General features: G+C 40.7%; 2 protein-coding genes across 2 annotated transcripts in view; both read left to right on the top strand.

Annotated features, from left to right (window-relative positions):
- The window catches only part of LOC306706016 (acid-sensing ion channel 1-like), a gene marked incomplete at both ends in the record, with an annotated part of 38,693 nt that extends 26,675 nt beyond the window's left edge, over positions 1–12,018 (top strand). The window contains 8 exons of the mRNA XM_079172928.1: positions 8,450–8,600; positions 9,525–9,652; positions 10,131–10,281; positions 10,376–10,432; positions 10,587–10,740; positions 11,177–11,268; positions 11,354–11,433; positions 11,896–12,018. Coding sequence (XP_079029054.1) covers positions 8,450–8,600; positions 9,525–9,652; positions 10,131–10,281; positions 10,376–10,432; positions 10,587–10,740; positions 11,177–11,268; positions 11,354–11,433; positions 11,896–12,018 — 936 coding nt within the window. The remainder of the gene's footprint in view (positions 1–8,449; positions 8,601–9,524; positions 9,653–10,130; positions 10,282–10,375; positions 10,433–10,586; positions 10,741–11,176; positions 11,269–11,353; positions 11,434–11,895) is intronic.
- A 3,743-nt stretch (positions 12,019–15,761) lies between these two features.
- LOC306701674 (glycerol-3-phosphate dehydrogenase [NAD(+)], cytoplasmic) lies at positions 15,762–22,591 on the top strand. Its single transcript, XM_079167051.1, has 8 exons — positions 15,762–15,896; positions 16,902–17,079; positions 17,320–17,460; positions 17,657–17,795; positions 19,756–19,868; positions 20,742–20,978; positions 21,365–21,471; positions 21,565–22,591. Exons 1-8 carry the CDS (start codon positions 15,853–15,855, stop codon positions 21,659–21,661), a joined length of 1,056 nt encoding a protein of 351 aa, XP_079023177.1. The 5' UTR covers positions 15,762–15,852; the 3' UTR covers positions 21,662–22,591.
- Positions 22,592–22,887: the final 296 nt, after the last annotated feature.

Below are 22,887 nucleotides of genomic sequence, written 5' to 3'. Positions count from 1 at the left end.
TCTTGGCTTTCTTAAATTAATTTCCCTCCATCCTGCTGGAAGATGATTACGGCTCATTATAATACAATGCATATTATTAGACATGCACTGAGGAGACATCCGCACAAATTTGAATATTCAAATGATCACACATATATTGACAGACTGACATTTACACACATACATACTGGAGCTGCCAACAAACATCTAACCATTGTAAGCCAGAAATATTATATATAACGACCTACTACAGCTAATAATATGTCATTCACAGATAAACTTTTGTCTTGGGCTCTGCAGCCAGACGGACGCGCAATCATCTGTCTCTGGAGATTAATCCAAACTCACCTGAAACGACCCGTCATTATTAGGCTCATAGGGATTATTCATAGAGATCCATCTGGGGATGTGGTGTAGAGTTAGTGTGCTTAGCCTATAGCAACAGATAAGATAATGATGAAACAATATATACATGTTAAAATATACATAATATATTTGGAGGCTACTCAGTGGAGGGAGCGGGTTGTCAGAGCACTGATGCCGACTTATTAGTGCGATGAGGTTATTTATTTGCATTCTTCACAAACTGTGTAATGTATATATTGTATTGATAATATAATTTGGAATAATTAGCTTGTTGCAGAGTAATAAATAAGCCCATGTGCGAGAGAACTGGAGAAAAACTGGCCTTTCAAGTCTGGTTGGCCCAACAGTAATAATTTGTCCATTTTGATATTTGTCTAACTTTTCACTTAGTTTTAGCCTCGTTTTTGTCCGATTTATTGTCTCATTTCTCATCAACGCTGCGGTTGAGAGCATCCTGACAGGAAACATGACAAAGTGGTTTGGGACCTGATGGCCCTGCAGTGGGTGGCGCGGTCACTTTACAGGATGGAAGCGAGGAAAAAAAACTACTGCACCCTGCAGGCAAGCTTAGAGAGCACAAGGACACTTTCTTTTGTGTCTGACTGTCAGACACCTTTACATCGGCCTTCCTCAGAGACTGTGTGCTCAGTTACAATATCATGTCTGCTTTATTAGAATGACTTTGTTCAGTCTCAAATTCATGTTATCATGTCACTCTCTTTTCATCTATTACCTTTTTTTTTTTATGCATTGCACGTACATATTTTTTCTTGCACAACCTGCACTTGACACATGAGGATTTAATCCTGGGTAACCCTGCTGTCTGCTACTCTAAGTGCCCTCAGCTGTAGTAAGGCCCGACTGGGCCCGGGGCTGTTTATCCCTCGATGTTTACTCAGCTGTGCGTGACGAGAGGACGGTGCACTCTGGAGTTGTAGGGCAGGCAGCTACTGTAGCTGCCGCTGGGATGTCCTCTCTGCCGAGCGTGGGTTCTGCATATATACAACTGGCACAAGCAGGCAGGCAGGAGATTTGTAGGCGACGGTGAGGATTGAGACATGCAGAGGAGGTTGGCACAAGGGATGGAGAGAGAGGAAGGGGAGGCTGTGATGATGCTGAGATTAATGGTACATGTCACAATTTGCAAGCAGTGCAAGTACTTTTAAACTGCCATCGAGCTATTTTACTTTATATAATTATATCGTACCTTACAACTGCGTCACATAACTGGCTGAAAGTGAATGTCTTCGCCCTCTAAAGCAGCCATTTATCATCTCACTCTACTCTACTTTTGGTCACTTGGGAGAGAATAAGAGAGGCTGCTAACTGCAAGAGCCTCTATTGAACAGCTCTGAATGAATGTGAACTGACAATTCTGAGACATTTATGTCGCCCATCCAAATTCACAAGACCATTTCCATTATTCACCGAGCAGCTCCTGCACTGCATTTTTCAGCAGTTATTTAAAGTTGCTTTTGAACAGAAATTTCCCTCTCTGTTCATTTTCGGAGAAAGGCAGGTGGGAGGAATCACAGGGAACCTTCCCTCAGGGCGTTATTTCCTCACAGTGTGTGGTGCAAGTCCATCCGCCATAGAGACCAGGGATTGCATTAAACCAACAATTAGTTGTCCTCAGAGACAGATAGAGGCCCCGCAGGCTCTGCTGCCTCCGCTTGATCTGCTATTATGTTGTTTTGTTGTGAATTTCGCCCGTTTTCCTCGAGGAAGGTTTCGCTTTAATTCTCTGCTGATTTGGATCGCAGTGTGCCTCATCCATCAAAATGATGTTAAGCGTTGGTGCTATTTTAAATTCCAGATTAATCATTTTCTGGATTTATTCATTTATTATTTGGGCTGTAAAACGCCCAAACTAGTGCAAAATTATCATCGAAGTTTCCCAGAGCCAAAGGTGACATCTTCAAACTGTCTAAATCCCACATATGTTGATTTTATGGTGATTGACCAACTGATTTATCGACTAATGGTTTTAGCTCTAAACGTGTTGAAAGTTGTAACTAATAACTTTTTTAATAAATCATTTACTAATTCTGTGTTAAGAGTTATTGTCCACAATATCAGAAGTGATGTACGTTTACTGCTGTAACTTTATCCCCTCTAACCTCTCTCCTAACTAGTATTTGTGACTTTATTGGCCAGACAACTTATAGTGTTAAAGTAGAAGACACATAATAATATATCAGTCGCCCTCTTTTTGCAGAATGAGTACTTTTACTTTTGATATTTAAAGTAACTCTTGCTGTTAAAAGTATAATTTTTAATGCGGTTGTATAACTACTTTTCCTCATGTAAAGGATGTGAATAGTTCTATCGGTTTGCATCCATGCATGCTAAAAAACAACCTCTTCTCTCACCTGCTGCACGTTGAGGTATTACGTTGTAACACCTGCCTGATTCAACCCATATCTCAAATTCACTTTGTCACGCTGTGATAGGTCGGCACAGTCTTGGTTTTTAGATAGAGGCAGTTCTCTGAGGCATATATAACTTAAGTGAATACACACTTCCATTTTTCTTCATATGATACGCTCCCCGCTCTCCTGAGGTGCCCCTCACCCGGCGTTATGATGCTATCGTCTCTGAAGGTGATAAGTACTGAGAGCCCGGACGGCGTCTGAGAATAGTATGAGCGAGGAGGAGGACTGTCTCTACTGGCCTGTGAAATATTCATCAAATGAAGCATGGGCGGGTGGGGAAGTGCGGCAGGAGTCCACAGGGGAAAGAACATCATAGCTCGGGAGACACAAGGGAGGGAAGAGTGATGCAGACCAGGGAGGAAGGAAATGTTGGAGGGTTAGAAATCTTTCTATTGTGTGTGTGGAGTTGGTGGTTGAAATCCCAAATGTGAGAGATAAAGAGATCCCCTCACAATAGTGGAGGAGGTTCTTTATGATGTTTCATCTACAAAGCAGCAGGTAAAGTGAGACGGAGACAGATGATGGTTTCCTAAAAGTATTGAATTCTGACATTTAAACTGATTTCTGACTCATTTTCCTCGAGCACTGGAAAGGTTTATAACAGCTCATGGCCGCTGTTTTCTCCCCTGTTGTCAATAACTTCAGGAGAACTTTGCCATCTGAAGCGATTAGGTGATCATTACTCGGTCCAGCCCGGCAGCCTGCGCCGCCCCAAGGTGTCATCCAACAGTCAATGCTTTGGACATGATGGTCTTGATTTGCATGATCAATGCTCACTCATTATTCTGACTTTGACCTCCAGAAAAATACAATGGTTCAGCCTCTTTACAGTTCTGCTAAATTCTGGTCCAATATTCAAAGGATAAATTGGCTGTGTAGACAAAAGCCAAATTCTTGAAACAATCCCCAACGAATACATTATTTAGTTGGTTTTGATAAAACCTTTTCCTTGCTTTTTTAGTCAACTAGCGGTAATGCTATTCAGATGGTCATGCCATGCAATTTTGTACAGACATTCATGGTCACCAGAGGATAACTCCTACTTACTTTGTTGCTCCTTTGTCATTTCCAATGGCAACACCATGTTGACATTTGGGATTTAGCGTTAAATGTCTCAAGAAATAGATAAAAAGTTATGGAATCACCAAGGTTATTACAAGTCATCCTGAGGGGAACAGGAATATCTGTACCACATTTCACGGCCATCAATCCAATAGTTGTTGAGACATTTTAATAAAAAAACAAAAATGTCAAACTCATCGTGGTTCTAGAGGAAAAGTCAGGGGACAAAGTCACTGAGCGTAATCCTCTGGGGACCATGAATGCCTGTGCATAATTATATGGCAAGCCTTCCAATAGCTGAGATATTTCAGTCTGGACCAAAGTGGTGGACCGACCGTTCAACAGACTGACATCCAACCTTGGAGCTACGCCGCTAATGAAGCTTAAAATGCTTATAAAATATAGATATTAAACTTTCACTTATAGGTTTCCAATTTTGTGACCGGTTTGAAACCACTGGCATGAAAATGGCAGATATTCATGCAGCTGTTATCTCTGTAGTGTTTTGTCAGTAGAGAAGGGCCTTCGGTCTGCTGTCTCTATTTAAGAGAAGGCTTTTTTGTAAGAAGCCTTTTAGTTATCCATACTCCCAGAGGAGCCCTGTGCTTCTCTTCCACCTATTCTATTTTAACTCTACTCTTGACTTTTTTATTTTGACCATCAGTGATGAGTGACTCAGGGTCTGACTCCATGTTCAGGGCATCGTTATTACACACACACAAACTCCTCTTTGCCTCTGGCTTTCAATGCCCTGCCTGTAGTTTATTTACTCTGTGGAGAGGCTCTTTGTTCCACCCAAGACCCTTTTTTAGCGTGGTGAGTCAGCTATTCATTTTAGAACCAAACAAAGGGGGGGGGGGATTTGGCTGATGATGCTTTTATTCCTGACAAACGGTAGTGATCTGACGCCAAGATCACCCATCGCAAGGAGTGTAAACTGAAATTAATCATCGGTCCACGATGAAGTACTGAGTATCTCATTGAATTAAGAACTTTAGTGCAAAGTGATCAGATTTTCTGAGAAATTCAAAAAGTATGTGATTGATGACTTACTTGCGTATCGTGATATCTCGCTATATGATTTCAACACGATACGATTTATTTGAAAGACAATAAATGGTCATATTGAATTTTTTTTACTCTATCGGATGAATTGCCATGACATTTGGTACAGATATTGAAAATGGGAATACGGCACACGTTAGATCAAGAGGAGGAGGACGAGGGTAGAACTGAATAAATCAGACCTCAGCCACATTCTTTTGAAATGTAAACAAAAGTTTTTGTGAGCGGAAATCCAAACACAGTATAACATTGCTCCGGGTTTTAAATGATGGATGGGGTTTTGCTTGTCACACTAAATCACCTTTGATCTGAGAAATGTATCTAACCACCCCGAGTTCAAGGTCATCAAAGATATTTGTAGGTTTTAAAGAAAAAAGAGATTTTGATACAAAAAATACTCAAAAAAACGTTTAACATGTAACAAGAGATTAATGAATAATCAACTAATAGACAGAAGATTAGAACTTGAGAATCCATCATCAAGTAAATATTTAGATTTGTCCAATACTTAAGTTCATGATCAAATACCTGCAGAACTAGACATTTAATAGCCTCTGCTGTACTTATCATTATCAAACCGTAGCCTGCTAGCATGCTAAGCTAAGATGGTGACCACGGTAAACAGTATACTTGTTATAAAATCACCATATCAGCGTCGTGATTGTGAGCATTTTAGCATGCCGATGTTTATCTTTTCCTAATAAAGCCTCACAGAGCTGCTGGCATGGCCGTACGCTGTTAGTCTTATTAATATTAATTCATTTATTTCCATAAAGTTTATTCATGTATGAAGGCAACGAGTTTTTCCAGGTCATCTGAAATCCCAGTCGGATAAAGAGCCGGAAATTACACAAGCTGCACAATAAGATGCAAAGAAGTGTGGATGTGTTTTAGTGCCGGTCATCGTGGGCCGCTGGCTGCTCGCTGTTGTTGCATTTAAATAGCATTTTCCCAGAGATAGCTGTTTCGGCGTACGGCATAATAACAGTCAAAGTGTTGGCACTTAACGGAGACGGCTTTAAAATCTTTGAAAACGTCCCCGTGAAACAACAGAGCGCTAATGGATTGAATTTACCCGGCTGAGACAACTCTTACCAGCTCACAGATTGCAAGACTTCGCTAAATGGATGAGAAAGTGCATGGATTTGTGGTTCAGGGATTCATTCAAAACCCGACGTGGCTCTAAAAACAGATATGTATAATCATGTGCATAATGATTAATTACAGCAGAGCTCTGTTGAGTGCTTTTCAATACATGGGAAATTGCGTCTGAGTGACAACTTTATTGATCACAGAGCTCTGAATATTATACCCTGTTCAAACCGCAGTCAGTAGGTGATGTGTTCAATTCTGTGGAAAAAGAGGATTGATTTTCTGAAGTACCTTAACAGCAAAAGAGTGATAAAAGCATACACAGGTCACAATTAACAAGTAAACTGAACTTTCAGAAATCAGAATTTCTCTTTGTCACCTATCGTCCTTCGCGTTTCTTATGATTTCTGCTGCAGAAAACTTTTTTTCATATGCGCACAATCATTTATTAATTCCTCATAACAAGCCGAAACAAGCCGTATGCATTCTGTGCAGACTTTGTGCATTATACATGTTTGATGTGTTCATTCTTACCACCTCTGTCACATCAACTATTCAACAAGAAGCAGGTTACGACTGTTAGCCGACATCGCCTCACTTCAGCGTATCAATCAAGATGCTGGCGAACATCATGCTCCCGTCATACATATGGTTTTTACATTTATGTAATGATTTATTTATTTATGAAGTACAGCAAGTGCAGCCGCTGTGTGACCTGACACATTTATGCTTTCATTTGTGCAGAAAGGGAAGAGCCTCTCTGATAGCTGGGGTGAGTTCTTACAGATGTCTCACGAGCCAGCAGGATTCACAGATCAATACGTGTGAATGAGTGTGCAGTGAAGGCCACCGGCAGCAGGTTGATGAAAGAAGATAAGAAGAGAAAGAGTATATAGTTTAAATGAGGCTCTGTTTACCGGATGATTGTTCGCCGTGATACCTGCTTAAATGGATGACAACGACAGTCTGTCCAGACTAAAATATGTTACCAACGATAGAACGGATTGCCCCGGCCCACAGAGGATGAACCCTAATGACTTTGATGAGCCTGACTTTCTGTCTCGCTGCAGCATCGGGTCAACATTTGCTCAAGTCTCTGACCAAATAGCTTTAGCTGTACTTTCTCATCATAAGAGAGGAGAGAGGCGCCGATGTTGTCTTAAATTGTGGGTTACCACGAGTACTTTTTCTCTCCTGGAGGGAGATCAAGCTGCAACTTGACTGTTCAGATGAAAAGAATAAAATAAATGGTTGAATAACAAATGAAGAAACAGAGCTCGTCAGAGCAGTTCAAACCCTTTCTCACCTCCACACACAGCAGGCCAATCACAGTGTGAAGTGGGTGCGTTTGTAGGGTTGTCGGCTTTTTAAAGGTACATAAATGTTCGGACACTTCCCCCCCCCGCACTGATTCTGACATTGGAAAGATGGAGGTTTATCCTTGCAAACTTGTAGCGTAGCTGTAGTCCCTCTCAAAGAAACACTCTGACAAACACACCTGCAGGTCTGTCAGCATGAGTGCAAATGTGTGCACACTATTATTTGTTGCTCGGCGTGCATTTCCCTCGGGTTGATGTCTTGCTTTTACAACCAGCTGTCTCTTAACTGACTACATGATAGATGGCTGGAATGTTAAAATTGCCCGTGGCAGGACCCAAACTCTTTCTCAACAATTACTTGGTTGGTTTGTTCTCTCTAATCCTAGATATGTCATTCTGTGCCATAACGCTGAACAATAGCCTGCCCCGAGCGTTAGCAGCCCCCCTTCCCTCTCCCCCCTCTCTCTCTTTCTGTCCCTTTCGCTTTACGTCCCTGCTCTCCGTTGCTCCCTACTCTCCCACTCTCTCTCCCTTATTCTCCCTTCGTGGATTATGTGACTCGTACTACACTAAACGCTCTGGTGCGAGATTAACCCTCAAAGCTCAGTATTCATCCGTTTTATTTACTGCCGTGCACTCGTGGGCTGTTTTAAAAAAATGTCATGTGGGTTTTCTGCTGGTATCTCACACGCAGCTTTCGATCTAACATCTTGGCTTTCATCAAAAGTGAAGGCTGCATTCTCACTGGCTGGGATGCTTGGTCTCCATGGTAACATCAGGTTCATTATAAAGTGCCATAAAGAGCATGCGAGGGAACGTTAAATCCCCAGTCTGCTGGTCTACATCACCTCACTGGTTTGATTGTGTAACCCACAAACCTCTCAGGGGGCCTTCCTTTAATCACTTCCCTCTAATCTCTCTCCTCTACTCATCCGCTCTTTCTTTCCTCTCCTCCTTCTCTTCCTCCTTTTCTCTCACGCTATCTCCGTCGTCGTCGACACACACACACATGTTCACACACCCATAACAGAAGCAGAGCCAAACACTGCCCCCCAGTGGGAAAGCATTGGTGAGAAACCGTTTGAAGTTTTGCAGAAGCTAATGTAAAAAAATCTCTCATGTGTCTCTCAGGTCTTCACTCGCTACGGGAAGTGTTACACCTTTAACGCCGGCGGTGACGGACGCCCTGCTCTCTTCACCAACAAGGGAGGTATGGGTAACGGACTGGAGGTCATGCTGGACATTCAGCAGGATGAATACCTGCCTATCTGGGGAGAAACAGGTGAGGTGTCCCAGTGTGCGTGGGCGGTCCTCAGCACCGCAGGGGGTGAGACTCTGCAGTGGTAGAAGAAGTATTCAGATGAGTGAAAGTGCACCACACTGTGAGAACACTGCACTGCATTCAAAGCCTTTCTTAAGTTAAACGTTGTAAGTATTCAGCTCAATGTACTTTAAATAACAAAAGTAAAAGTACTGATTGTGCAGTAAAATGTTCCCAGTCAGTGTTTTACTATTATATATGATGTATTTTTAATCATATTACTGATGCATTAATGTTTATGTTGCATTTTGCTGTAGATGTTTAAGGTTGTGCTGGTTGCATCATATTCTATAAGATCATATGTTTGTAGCGTTGCTGTCCTTTTAGAACCACGTTTCTAAAAAGTCAACTTTTCATGAGCCCAGAGAAACTGCCCTGTTTTCAGTTTTGTGAAGATGAATTTTTCAGCTGATGCAATAAGGTTTTTAAAAAGTGTGTTTATCTTATGAAGTAGGAGAATGTTCTCAACCCATAAAGAAACATTTAAAACCATCTGTTTATCTGAAACATTCAAATTCAAAATCAACAAATCTGGAGATGCATGTTCTGCTTTATTACATTTAAATATATATTTATATTCAAAAGGTGACAACGGAGAGAAATTAATATTTGCAGCTTTACTGCAAAGGAAGGTTATGAAAAACATTAATCTGAAAAGAAACTAAAGCTTTCAGACAAATATGGAGACAAAATTACAATATTTGCCTCTGAGATGTAGTTTAAAGTATAATGTTGCATTAACATCAATGTTGTACTTTAGTACACTAGTTGAGTAAATGTAGGTACATTCCACCACTGCCACTCAGAGACAAAACTCTGGATTCATTGGTGAAACACATTTTCACGGAGTGTTGCTCTGATTCAACATTCTTTGAATTTCTGCAGATGAGACTTCATTTGAAGCCGGCGTCAAAGTTCAGATCCACAGTCAGGACGAGCCGTCCTTCATTGACCAGCTCGGCTTTGGCGTGGCGCCCGGCTTTCAGACGTTTGTTTCCTGTCAGGAGCAGAGGGTAGAATCCGTTCCTCTTTGATCATCTTTGTACAAATGTTTAAACATGTTTATCTAAAACCTGCACGATCCTCTGACTGCTGGTGTTTCTGGACCTGTTGCTCTTCTTTTTTAGCCATATTGCAATAAAATGCAAAAAACTATTTAAGTTGTGATACACCAGAATATCCTTTAAAGTCATTTTAATCTACAGTATATCACTTTACTGTATTTACACAGATATAGAATAAAATGTAATTTGATTTAGCTGTTTTATTCCTGTTTTTGCATTCTTTAATAACTGGAAGCATCCTCTTTTTGATTTTTTTGTTGTTCTTTATTTGCTTTAATTTACTTTTATTCACCTACATTTTCATTTCAAAACAACAGTATACATTGTATTTGACTTTCTACAGTATGTACTAACTAAAAGTGTCAGCAATAGTATGTATAAGTGTGAATACTGCGTTTGTATAATAAGCGGTGTGTGTTTGTTGCAGCTGATATATCTTCCTCCTCCCTGGGGAGACTGTAAGGTGACGGCGATGGATTCAGACTTCTTTGACAGTTACAGCATCACAGCCTGTCGCATCGACTGCGAAACTCGCTACCTGGTGGACAACTGCAACTGTCGCATGGTGCACATGCCCGGTAGGGATCCTCTTACTTATTACTGTGCGTTGCATTAGAGTTACTTTAATGACGTAAATTACTTTACTGTGAGTGTGTGCCGCTTTGACTGCAGGCGATGCTCCCTACTGCACCCCTGAGCTGTACAAAGAATGTGCTGACCCAGCTCTTGGTAAGAAAAAAGGCTTCGTCCACGTCTTTACACAACAGATGCAAAACACACACACACACACACACACACACACACCATCCCGTGACATTTCAAAGTCACAGCAGCATTGATCTGTTCAAAAGGTCAAACAGAGCTCTGGTTTTGTTCTCCGCAGACTTCCTGGTGGAGAGAGACAATGATTTCTGTGTGTGCGAGACGCCGTGCAACATGACCAGATACAGCAAAGAGCTGTCCTTCGTCAAGATCCCCAGCAAGGCCTCCGCGAAATATCTGGCAAAGAAATACAACAAATCTGAGCAGTATATTAAGTAAGCGTCAATCTGCATTTTTGTAAAACGCAAACAACGCACTGAAAAGGAAAACTAGATAAATAGCAAATAAAAAATGGGGTAATACTTTACTCTACGCTGTATATAGATATTTAATAAATGGTTTCACTAGAACGTAGTAATAAGTATATACGAGGATAATTTGTCAACAGTTAAAACTCCTCATTTGAAGACATATTTTATTATATTGTCATTCATTATGTTTACTCACCAGCCTCCTCTTGTGGCTGCCCACAGGAGGTGTTATAGCTATTAACAAATACGTTAATAAACATTCATATCTGCGTACAACTACATTATAGTGTGTTATAAGCTATTCATTAAACGCCTATGAATGCTGAATAGTTTGACTCAGAGTAAAGTGTCCCCTGAAGTGGAATAATAATGGTTTGACTTGCTTTCTTTTCATCCACAGAGAGAATATTCTGGTTTTAGACATCTTTTTTGAGGCTCTCAACTATGAAACTATTGAGCAGAAGAAAGCTTATGAAGTGGCTGGACTTTTAGGTACAGTATTGTGTACTGTCGACGTTCTGTCTGTCTTCATGGTTGATGATGTTTTTTTTTATCAGCTTGAATCTTGTTATTCCAGGTGATATCGGTGGTCAGATGGGACTTTTTATCGGAGCGAGCATACTCACCATTCTGGAGATATTTGATTACCTTTATGAGGTGAGACCTCCTCTGGAAAGTGATTAAATAGAATTATAATCCTGCTGCATGTAAATATTTACTGATATAAAGTTGTAGTTACTGGACCATTGAGGACACTGAGGTCATGTAGTTTGTATTTCTTTTCTGGGAATGTGGGTGTTTCAGCAACCTTAGGGGAGCCAAAATGTACAAAATTGTATTTTATAAGCAGATTCCACTAGTTGTAAACTCCATATTAAAATTTTAATAGATGTGGGCCGACGTAATATAAACAAACAAATTAACAAAAAGTTTTCTCCCACCACAGTTTAATCCCTTTGTATTTAGACCTTCATTTTGGGAAATAAAACTTACAGAATATATAATTGAATGGATATTTGGATAAAATATGAAAAATTGCACAGTGGATACTTTACATCCTCGTTGAGCCATAAACTGCTGATTGTCGTGGTGACCCGCTCTGTTTATTACCCCTCTCAGGTGATAAAGTACAAGTTGTGTCGCTGCTCCGATAAGAAGCACAAGCACAACAACAACAACAACGACCAGGGAACGGTCTTGAGCTTGGACGATGTAAAGTGTCACGTCAGTAACTTTCATTAGGCTCCTGCAGACGCGGGGAGGAGGAGGGGGCCCGCTGTGCTCTCTCGTCTCCGAGCGGTCTCGTGGACTTTGTTCATTGCAGTTTTTTTACCCAGACTGCAGGAGCAGACCAGAGGAAAGTGTCTTAACTGTGCCTGGTAAGGTTTGTGCGTATACAACATGTGGCTGACGGGAGGAGAAGCCACGCAGACGGCAGGACAGCAGAAACCAGAGATCAAACGTGTTGTGATGAATTTTTAAAAAAAAGGTCAGACTAACTGCATGGTCATCTGTAAACAGCTTCTCAAGGCGCAGTATCAGATATGGGGGCATGAGCTGAGCTGAGGTTCGTACGTGTTTCAGTGAATCAGCATTAGAAATCCCAGCTGTGTGGTGGTGTTTGTCATCTGTCAATCTGAAGGAGCTCTTTGTAAAATAATTGATGGGACAGGTTTGTTTTCACTTACAAGGTGTGTTTCTTTATTATTATAGGTTATTTTAAGGTATTTGCATGTCAGTGCTGAACATTCTTTAGTTTTTTTCTCTTTTGGCTTTTGCTTTCATTGCTCTTGTTCTTGACTTGTTCCTCTTTTTTTCCACCAAATTTCCATTTTTATATTCATGTCATCCAACCTCACCTCGTTAAAACCTGAGCATTTTTGCCAATATACTGTACTACCTCGTCTTGCAGGGCGACAGCGCCCTTAAGAATTTACAAGCCAAGCCAATTAATAATAAAAAAGGTAATTTCCGTGTATAGAAAAGAGGTTGAAAAAAAATTAATCTGGCCTTAAGGCGAGTCCATGCGACATTTGCTGAGCAGTCTCTTTAACAGAAGACATTTTGACTTGTCACAGTAGGGAAATCAAAGGTGTAAATGCAGCAGTGTCTAACTCAAGTTTGCCAATATTAGCTACCGTTAGCCACCATACGATACTGCTCACATCAGAACAAGTAATCCTAGAAGCCGCAAAATCCCTGACCGTACTGAACCGAATTAAGAATAGTTTGACTTTTAGGAAAAAAAGCTTATTTGCAGAGAGTTAGATGAGAAGATTATTGACACCATTCACATGCTGTAAAATATGGCGTGACAGCCAGGAGCTGGTTAGCTTAGCTTAGCTTAGCTTAGCACAGAGAGTGGAAACAGGTACGAACAAATGACAACAACCTATAAGCCCTAACCCGTAAAACCACGTGTGTCGTTTTTGCTGGAATTGGAATTGGTACCTTTGGACAGAGCCAGGCTAGCTGTTTCCCCTTGTTTCCAGTCATTATGCTAAGCTAAGCTAACTGGCTGTAAACATTCTCCACTAGAGAGCTAAACCCTTTTTTTCCCATAATGCTGAACTTTTGCTTTCAAACACTTTTATTATTTTGAAGAACATACAGTAAAATTTGGGAAAACAAGTATTTTAACATGAAAAAGAGACGGTTGGATACACAGCAACAAAATGAAATAGTGTACAACTAGGTGCTACTTACTGTATGATTTGCCTTCAAAATTCCCTTTCAATGACAATCACCATAGACGTTTAGAGAAATTTAAAACGCGCATTTCCTGGCAAGAGTAAAAACCGACATTAATCTATGGCAGTGTCTTACATTTTTACATGTTCATCACATTTAAGGGAATTTACCTTCGGTGTTTGTTAACATGGCAAGAAAAAACTAATCAGTATAAATATGTTGAATGTGTTTTGCCATCTTCTAGGGCTCTGAGTTGCATGTAGCACTGTACAGTAGGCGTCTTAAATGTGGTCCATCAATGAACAGGTTTATCTGCAGTTTACGTCATCATCTGTCGGTGTGTTTGGTTGGATATGAATATTTTTTTTATTTGTGTGTGTTTTTTAACGATGTTACCCGCCGCCTGCGGCAGATTCAGAAGCTGAAAAAGGAAAAATTAAAAACGCTGCCCTCATATCCAAAACACTGTTCATGTCATCAGTTAGTAAACATGTGGGCTCTGGCGGTGCATGTTCAATACTGTGTCTATTCTAACTCTGTTTACAAGAATCAAACAATATTCTGTTGCCGTTAATCTACTTGCACTCATTCCCATTGAGTTCTGTGTTTTCTTAACAGGAAATGGGAATTGTATAGAGTGTAGCTGTGTAGTGTTGTTATCAAGCACAATCATACCATCAACTGCAGTGTAATGTCAATATTGGATCATAATCTCATTGTAATTACGATCGTCTGATCTGTGTAACGTTGTACTTGTTGTATTTATTTAATCTAGACTATTGCGTGTCTCTTTTTCTGTGTATATATGATTGTAGGTTTATTTATGAGAAGTATATTTATCAAACATTAAAGTATGAGGCTATTTATATTCCTTTTGTTTGTATTGCTACGGTCACAGCTGCTTCAAATGTATCATCAGTAAATAAAGATGAACAGCTGGGTTGTTGTTGTTGTCAAGCGTCCACTGCATGAGGTCATGCATCTCAACACAAGTCAGAGTATTAAAGATTGATTATTTCAGTCTGGTGATGTATAAAATGCAATGGCCTTGAAGCAGTTGTTATATTAAAGATTAAATGCTAACTATCTTTTCAGTGGATAGAATTTTCTGTTCATTCTGATCAAGATCCATCAGTTTGTTCAGACATTCATGGTTCCCAGATGATGTACTGTGATTACTTTGGTGATCCTCTGACTTGTCCTCTAGCGCCACCATGAGGTTGACATTTGTGGATTTGAGTAAAAAAACAAAAAAAAAGTTTTTTAAAATTTTGTTCACACTTTTATGTTCCCCTAAAGATGAATTTTAATTACTTTGGGGATCCCCTTTTTTATTAAGCGCCATCATTGGGTCAAAATTGCAATTTGTAAAATATAAATAACTAAATCTAACGACATTCCCATCAGCCTCAGTGGTACTTTGTGTTGAGTGCTGTATAGCAAATGTTAGCATGTTACCACACTAACTAAATGCTGAACATGGTAAACATTATACCTGCTAAACATAAACAGCATTGTTGGCATGTTGACATTAGCATTTAGCTTCCAAATACTGCAACCAGATGGCACAGTGACTGTGGCCTTTTTAGAGCCTATTAATTCATTAATATATGTTTTTTTTTAAGTCAGTAAGTTTTTAACTAGAGGTACTCAAATGTAAACACATGAGGAAAGAGCATTGCAATATTTGACGTCATGATACTAATGTTTGGAGATATATATAATCATGAAAACTCAATAAAGTAAGTTGGATTTTGTTCATAGAAACCAGACATGATGAATCAGGAGTTTTTTTTAACTTCCTACCCTTCGGTTTGGTTCAAACTCTTATGCAACAATTTCCCCTTTTGTGTGAGAGTCCTCCAGACCAAACAATTCTTCTCAATGCCAGCACAGTGACTCAACACAAGCTCCTGTGAGAGTACTGTGGAGAAAAGCAAGAATGCATATAATAGAAAGGCTTAGTGGTACACAAGTCAAGTCAAATCCGCAGTGCTTTATTTAAGTTAAAGTAGCATAACATAACAAAGAAGGATGTTCAGCTAAATATACTGCGGTGCAGTCTCAGCTTTTAACAACTTTCTACAACACTAGGCAGTTTAATGTGACTATAGCAGTGTATCATAGTTCACCCAGTAGCCATTGTTCACATGGGGACTTTAGTCTGCATTACTTTAAGCCTACTGACCTCTAATCAACTGGATGAATGAGTGACCAGACCTTTTAGAGGGCGGGTCATCGTCTCCCCTCGGATGAACCAATGAAAAGCAGGCGTGCTGCTGCTGCGTGTTGCGTAACTCCACTGCAGGTTCACCGCCGCATACAGTGTCGGCAACCAGAGGACCCTCACCCTGCTATCCACCGGGTTACCGCCACCTCTCCACAATGTCAGCGCCGAAGAAAGTCTGCATCATTGGCTCCGGAAACTGGCAAGTTGATGCGTTGTCCAACTTTTAAAATGCGTTGCGTGTTAACCCGGGTGAACCGTTGCTAGCCCGCTTAGCATCACTGGGCAACCAGCCAGCCAGCCAGCCAGCCAGATAGCTAACGTTAACTAGCAATCATCCCGCTTTTCTTATGATACAGTGAGACACGTTGTCGCATTAACTACTGTGTTACATGTAATCAACGTTAGCGGCAACATACGCTCGTTTTACATCATTGATTATATTCATAGAAAACCGGCTGAGTAGACAGAAAACTGACCACATGTCATGATTAACGTTAATCATGTGTCAGCACGTGAGCTCACTCTGCTTAAAGCACCACTGCAGTATGAATGTGTTATTGTTGTTCTACTGCAATATGCGTGGGTTCACATTCCTCCCGTCAATGGGTTGTCTCCTCTTTGTGAAGCCGAACCACATTCAACAGTGTTGTAATGTAAAGTGTAACCCTTGTCTACTTCAAAATCATACAGGAGTACAATGTAATAAAGAAGCCATGAATGAACACTTTAGTCCTCTGGTAAATTCAGCATATAGCTTTAGTTCATCAACCTTTTTATTCTTGTTTTTATACCCACTGATAGGATTGTGTCTATTATTTGGAAATAAATCTGTTACAATTATGTATTGTTTTTTATGCCGAATTAATGTGTTATTTGAATTCCTCAAAATCACGAGTAAACAAACGTAAAGTCAGAATGGTTCTCAGTGCAGTTTGGCGTGGTGTCGACACAGATTTCTGCTTATCTTCAGTGCTGCCTGCCGAGTCACCCTGCCGGTGATCAAAGAGCAGCAACGTTCAAAGTGAACCAGTAGAAACCGCACGAGGGGCCCTGATAGTCAGGAGTCACGTGTTGTCATTATTAACTCTGTGATTTAACATCTAGACTTAAAAAAAAGGCAAAATCACTCCATGTTGGATCTCTTCTGGACTCTTCTGTTTTCTTATGTAAATGAAATACTAACCGGTAACTATTAACCACACAGGGGTTCTGCCATTGCCAAGATAGTGGGTGCCAATGCTGCTCAGAATTCAAATTTCGACACCACCGTGAAGATGTGGGTGTTTGAGGAGACGGTGAACGGGCGCAAACTGACTGAAATAATCAACAGTGACCACGAGAATGTGAAGTACCTTCCTGGGCACAAGCTGCCAGCAAATGTGGTAAGAAACTGTTGGTTTGTCACCATTTAACAAAATGATGACATGATGCTTTGTATCTGCATTTGTTCTTAAATAGCTTCCTCTATCACAACCTCATCGTAGATTGTTATACATTTGACCACTCTATCAGTTTCCTTGACGTTCTCTTAGAGCAGGTTGTTGCACCAGACTTTAATGTCGGTTACATTTGATTTGTACGTGTCAGACCTCTTCTAAAATCGCCCTCCGATTCCTCCTCAGCTAGCCGTCCCGGACCTGGTGGAGGCCTCCACCGACGCAGACATCTTGGTGTTTGTCATCCCGCATCAGTTTGTTGGGAGAGTGTGTGACACCATAAAGGACAAGATAAAGACCGATGCTCTGGGGATATCTCTCATCAAGGTTGGACTCTGCTCTTTTGAATTTTTCACCTTTTTGTCTCTGAATAGTGTTTCGACGCTACTTCATGTTGTATGCCAGACTCGTAGTTTACTTCCATGTTGAAGCCGTAAGCCAGTTGTGTGGTCTTTGACCCAAATACCCGCCTCTGCGTATGGCTTCGTGTAAACGCGCTGCTCGTGTGTTTCTGTTCCTCCAGGGCGTAGACGAGGGGCCTGATGGACTTCGACTCATCTCTGATGTGATCCAGGAGAAGCTCGGCATCGCCATGAGTGTGCTGATGGGGGCCAACATTGCCAATGAGGTTGCTGATGAGAAGTTTTGTGAGACCACCATTGGTTAGTCTGTTCTTCATATTTTTTGATTGCTCAGCTTAGGGATGTTTTGAAAGAACTTTTGAAAGTTACAATAAGCAGGTTTTAGTCTTGAAGCAGGAAGTATGTTTGTTGTGGTTTGTGTTCTCTACCTTTCTGCATCGTCGGCATAAGTGTGCCATTTTAATCCGACTGTGTAAATGACAGAGTGGGCTTGTTCAGTTTGACATTTGCTTTCTACCCGTCTTCGTACGCACCACGTGACTGCATGCTTCATGGGATTTACCGTTAGTGTTTGAAAGGATTAATATTTATATCAGTGCTGTGAAATGTTTTCATGTCCTCTAAAAGATGCAAAGTTACTGTGTTTTAATTAAGGCTGTCATCAAACAAAGACAATCTTAGTCAACTGAAGTTCTCATTCCCACAAATTACATCGTGTCTGAATAAGTTAATATTGATCAAAGCTTTTGAAAGTCAATGAATAATTTACAACTAAAGTAACAGAGAGGGTACTTTTGCAACGGTCTGAAACCAGAGCGGTGGGGCCTCAAAACAGGATGTTTTCAGAGAAATGCTTTGAGGTCTTTATTCACCAGTGATTCCAGGATCTTTGCCAGATTATTGTCAGAGAATTAATGATTGCTGTTGTGTCCTCCATTGTACTGATGAATCACTTAATTAAGCAGACTTCCAGATACTGGGAATCGTACCAGTTTAAATGGAAAGTGCTGTGTGTTATTTGCTCAGTGATAAATGGATTGAGTTTGTCTGCTCCAGTTAAAATCCTGGGATGAATTGTTTGTAATGTGTAGCGACAATTCTAAGAGAAATAGGTTGTAATGTGAACTAATAAGTGTGGTTTAAAGCGTACATGCAAGTATAATTAATAGATGGGAGAGCCAGTCCTCGCTGTTTAACCCGTAAAAATATGCATTAATCCACCGATCCGAACCTGCAAACCGCTAACTCTTTGCATTACAGCAGCTCTGAGGTCTGAGAGACACTGAGTGTGCTGAGCTCTCCTTGGAGCTCGTCCCGCAGGGAGCAGCTCGTCTTTCTCCAATGCACAGTGGAGGAGAGATCTAGGCTGAATAACTGTAACAATTACATTGTTGCTCAGTGTTAAATACGGTGGGAGCCTCTTGTAATGATCGCGGTTACAGTAACCAACCGCTTATATGGATCAAAAAGCTTGTGACAGAATCATTCCTATTCAAATGCTGTAAAGATAATTCAAGTAGTCCGCTTATAGTCTTCACTTTGGGTGTTTTCGTACTTGATTTATGGAAAAACATTTTTAAATCAGGTTGGCTAATGGTAGTCAAATTGAATTGAACTTTTCTCCCATGATGACGTGCTTCACGGTAACCCGTCTACTTCCAGCTGCGTGCGCGTTGAAATCATGACGAGAAAACGACCGTGCACCTGTAGTTGAAGCCGCTCCGTGTCAAGTGGATTGATAGTGCCCGGTTACGTAATGTCCCCAAAGTGAAACTCTGCCACTGCAGCGTGGGCAGCACTTGCAGACGAACAATGCCCCCCCCCCCCATGCTGGGTGAGTGAGCGAGGAGCTCCGGCAAAAAGGTTCATCTGTATGCAGCACCCGAGCTGCAGTTGACACTGAGCCGGACCAAAGCCTGCAAAGCCTCACCTCAAGCGAGCAACGCTCTCTACTTCACGACTTAATATTCATGTAATAAATACACCAATGTCAAATCAGAGGGTAATCTGACTAACAAAGGAAAAACAAAGACAATTGGTTATAATAATCAATATGACTTTGACAGACGTGATCACTATAAGAGGTTTCCAAAACAAGGAACCCTTCAAGACCACTACATATTTACTAACTGATCAGAAGGTGATCGTGACTCTTCAAAGTTTAAAATCAAAGTTTAACTATTTAAAATGGTCGTGACATAAATTCATATTGTAGATATGCCAAAAGATAACCAGGTTCCTTTTTTTTTTCTGCTGTCAGGGTGTAAGAATAAAAGCCACGGGGCTCTGCTGAAGGAACTCATGCAGACCAACAACTTCCGAGTCACTGTGGTAGAAGAGTACGATGTGGTGGAAATCTGTGGAGCCCTGAAGGTGAGCTTTTTATTACAGAAACACAGCTGCATGCAGCAGAAGGGGGGGGGGGGGGTTCATGCCTGATATGTCATCATGCAAAATTAGTATTGTGCAACATTGAAAATACTTTGGCCAAGTGGAACAAGTGTCCATTTAGAGAGCAGCTGCAAAACTCTGAGCTGCTCTGCTTTTGTTCACTGAGCAAAAACACTGATGTACTTAGTACATTTACTGCAGTCCTGTCACATAGAATGTAAAGACAATATAAGAAAGTAATGAGTGGTCTTGCCTCTAAATAAACGCCAGCATTTACAGATTTATATTTAATTTGGCATGCATGCTGACGATGGAATATTTATCCCCTCATATAGACTTCCCACATCTTAATAAAAAATATATTTTAGATGCAACTTGTCCCTAATGTCTGTTTACCAACTTAGAGCTGAAACTATTTTAAAAATATTCGTCGTTTAAGCAAAATATTCTAATTGTACCTTCAAACATGACAAAATGCTGCTTTTCTCTGTTTTTATATAATTGTAAAATGGAATATCTTGAAGGTATGTTGTTAATGTATAACACATGCACTTTTATTAAATCTAGACAGAGTGTTAGCATTTAAAATATATGTTTACTATCTGGAGCCTATTCTCAAGCGTCAGATAGCTTCTCAGGGTCTCCCGTTTCACATGTCCCCATTATGTCTTATGATCGTACTTGTATTTGGTTTTGATAGGGGGTCCTGGAGGGATCCTCCGCTTGGCAAATTAAGTATTTGAACGCTGTTAAATGTTGATCCTCCAGATAGTCTGCGTCTTGTCCAAAGTATCCGGGAGTGTCTTCGTCTCTTGTGCCTAAAAGTACAACTTTGCCTCCTCGTCCGTCCTTCAGAACATCGTGGCGGTGGGAGCCGGTTTCTGTGACGGTCTGGGCTTCGGAGACAACACGAAGGCAGCAGTGATCCGGTTAGGCCTGATGGAGATGATTGCATTCGCCCGCATTTTCTGCACTGCCGGCCCCGTGTCCTCTGCAACCTTCCTGGAGAGCTGCGGCGTGGCCGACCTCATCACAACCTGCTACGGCGGCCGCAACCGCAAAGTAGCAGAAGCCTTTGTGAAGACGGGGAAGGTGAGCGCTTAGATTAGAGCAAATGCATTTACCGCTTTTTGGAAAATTAAATGTTTTTTTTAAAATATTGTCTGGAGACAAAGTTAGACAAAAACAGACTACAAAAACAAAAGGGGACAAAAGCAAACTGCAAGGTTAGACTGATGGGTAGAAGAGTCAAAAACAGGTTTTTAGAAACGGTCAGATTCAGCAGTCAAAGTCAAATAAATAGATAAAATAAATATGCTAAATATGCCCGCTGTACCGTACTAAAAGGTCATTTACAGGCCGCTACTTACTGAAATGCTTTTGGTCCAGAGTTATGTATGTAAGTTGAGGAAGCTTGTGTGTGGACCGTCTCTCCTTTTCCTTTTTAACAAGAGTCCACACTTCACGTTTCTTCTCAGTCCATTGAGGAGCTGGAGAAGGAGATGCTGAACGGCCAGAAGCTGCAGGGACCAGCAACAGCAGCTGAGGTCTATCTCATCCTTGAGCACAAAAACCTCATTGACAAGTAAGTTTAAGCAGCAACACGACACACCGGATCTCATCCAGCATCATTCCAGCTGTATTTATGCACTCAACAATGCCTCCTCCTTCCTCCCAGGTTCCCTCTGTTCAATGCAGTGTATCAGATCTGCTTTCAGGGCCATCCAGTCACAGAGTTCATAAGCTGTTTGCAGAACCACCCGGAGCACATGTAAAAACAACAACAACAACAACAACAACAACAACAAAAAACTGACCAAGTGCCTTTTTAAATGGGGAGCATTAACCTTTTCTCACCTGTTACCGGTCAGAAATAGACGGGGGACCAGTCACTCCACAGCTGTCGTGCAACAGAGTGCAATGTTCACTTTTTAAAAGAGGTTGCGTAACATTTGTGCATGTTCAGCTGTAGTTTTACCACTTTGTCCTTAACGCTCAGTTTCTTTTTAAGTGCTTTCGTTCATTTCCTGACACATACATGATGACTTGAGGGGTAATTGATGACGGGGGTTCTTTCCCCCATTGATTGACAGACAGCACTTTTTGCCTGAGTTTTTTTTAGAAAGCAACCCAATTGAAAACACTAATGAATATATCCAGACTTTACTGGATATCAAATTGATCATAATACGATATTTTTCTAGAAATGTTTATTGACTCCCTTGACTGCCATTCATTCAGTAACATGTTCGTACGATGTTCATATGGCACCACATCCTGCATTCAGATTTTGGCGAGACCTGTTGACGGCCTTCTGTAAGGAGAGTTATTGTTATCTAACGTTATTGTTGCCGTCCAGTGAAAGCCTGTCCATCAAGTTATTTAATCTTTTAATACCTCAGATAATTACGTCTTTGTTTGCTCTAAAAGTGTCTTACATAATCCACTGTTTCCTGTCTTGTACTGTATATCAACATTCTGTCAATCGCACAACTGTTTTTAACATAAAAACTGACGGTGCCTTAGAATGCTCGGTTGTGTATTCTTGGCAATTGATTTTTTTGTTTTTTGGGGTCCAAACCAAAGACTTAACTACTTAACGTCCAATATTCCATTTGTTTTTGTGACCCTGCCTGATTTTCATTCATTTGCGGCTCGTGTGTTGATAATTATATCAACTTTTGTCTGTAAATAAACTAATTCTAATCAAATTCAAATCTCCGCTTGAATCCTTTTTCACTCTCTCACATTAGAAAGGCATTTATCTCAAACTACAAATCACTGCAGCGGGAATCTTAGACGGAAGAAATACTGCCAGAATATTCTGTTAACTTCTACATTTAAAAAGAAAGCAAAGAACAAACAAACTGATTCTCTAAAAACAAACTATCATAGTGAGAATATATTTGCCCGTTTATGATATTCTTTGTACATTTTGTATAACATGTTTTACTATGACTTTATGATGGACTTTCACATTTTATGACCTTACTATGACTTT

Source organism: Pholis gunnellus, assembly GCF_910591455.1.
Source record: "Pholis gunnellus genome assembly, chromosome: 2".
NCBI classification, from domain to species: Eukaryota; Metazoa; Chordata; class Actinopteri; order Perciformes; family Pholidae; genus Pholis; species Pholis gunnellus.
The sequence above is the reverse complement of the archived record's forward strand: the minus strand, read 5'-3'. Positions and strand labels throughout refer to the sequence as shown.

Bases quoted from the DNA above. Each gene is read 5' to 3' on its own strand.
- LOC306701674 (XM_079167051.1), top strand. From the start codon at position 15,853: ATGTCAGCGCCGAAGAAAGTCTGCATCATTGGCTCCGGAAACTG. The intron at 17,080-17,319 runs GTAAGAAACTGT...ATTCCTCCTCAG, and splicing joins ACAAGCTGCCAGCAAATGTG to CTAGCCGTCCCGGACCTGGT. The intron at 19,869-20,741 runs GTGAGCTTTTTA...TCCGTCCTTCAG, and splicing joins AAATCTGTGGAGCCCTGAAG to AACATCGTGGCGGTGGGAGC.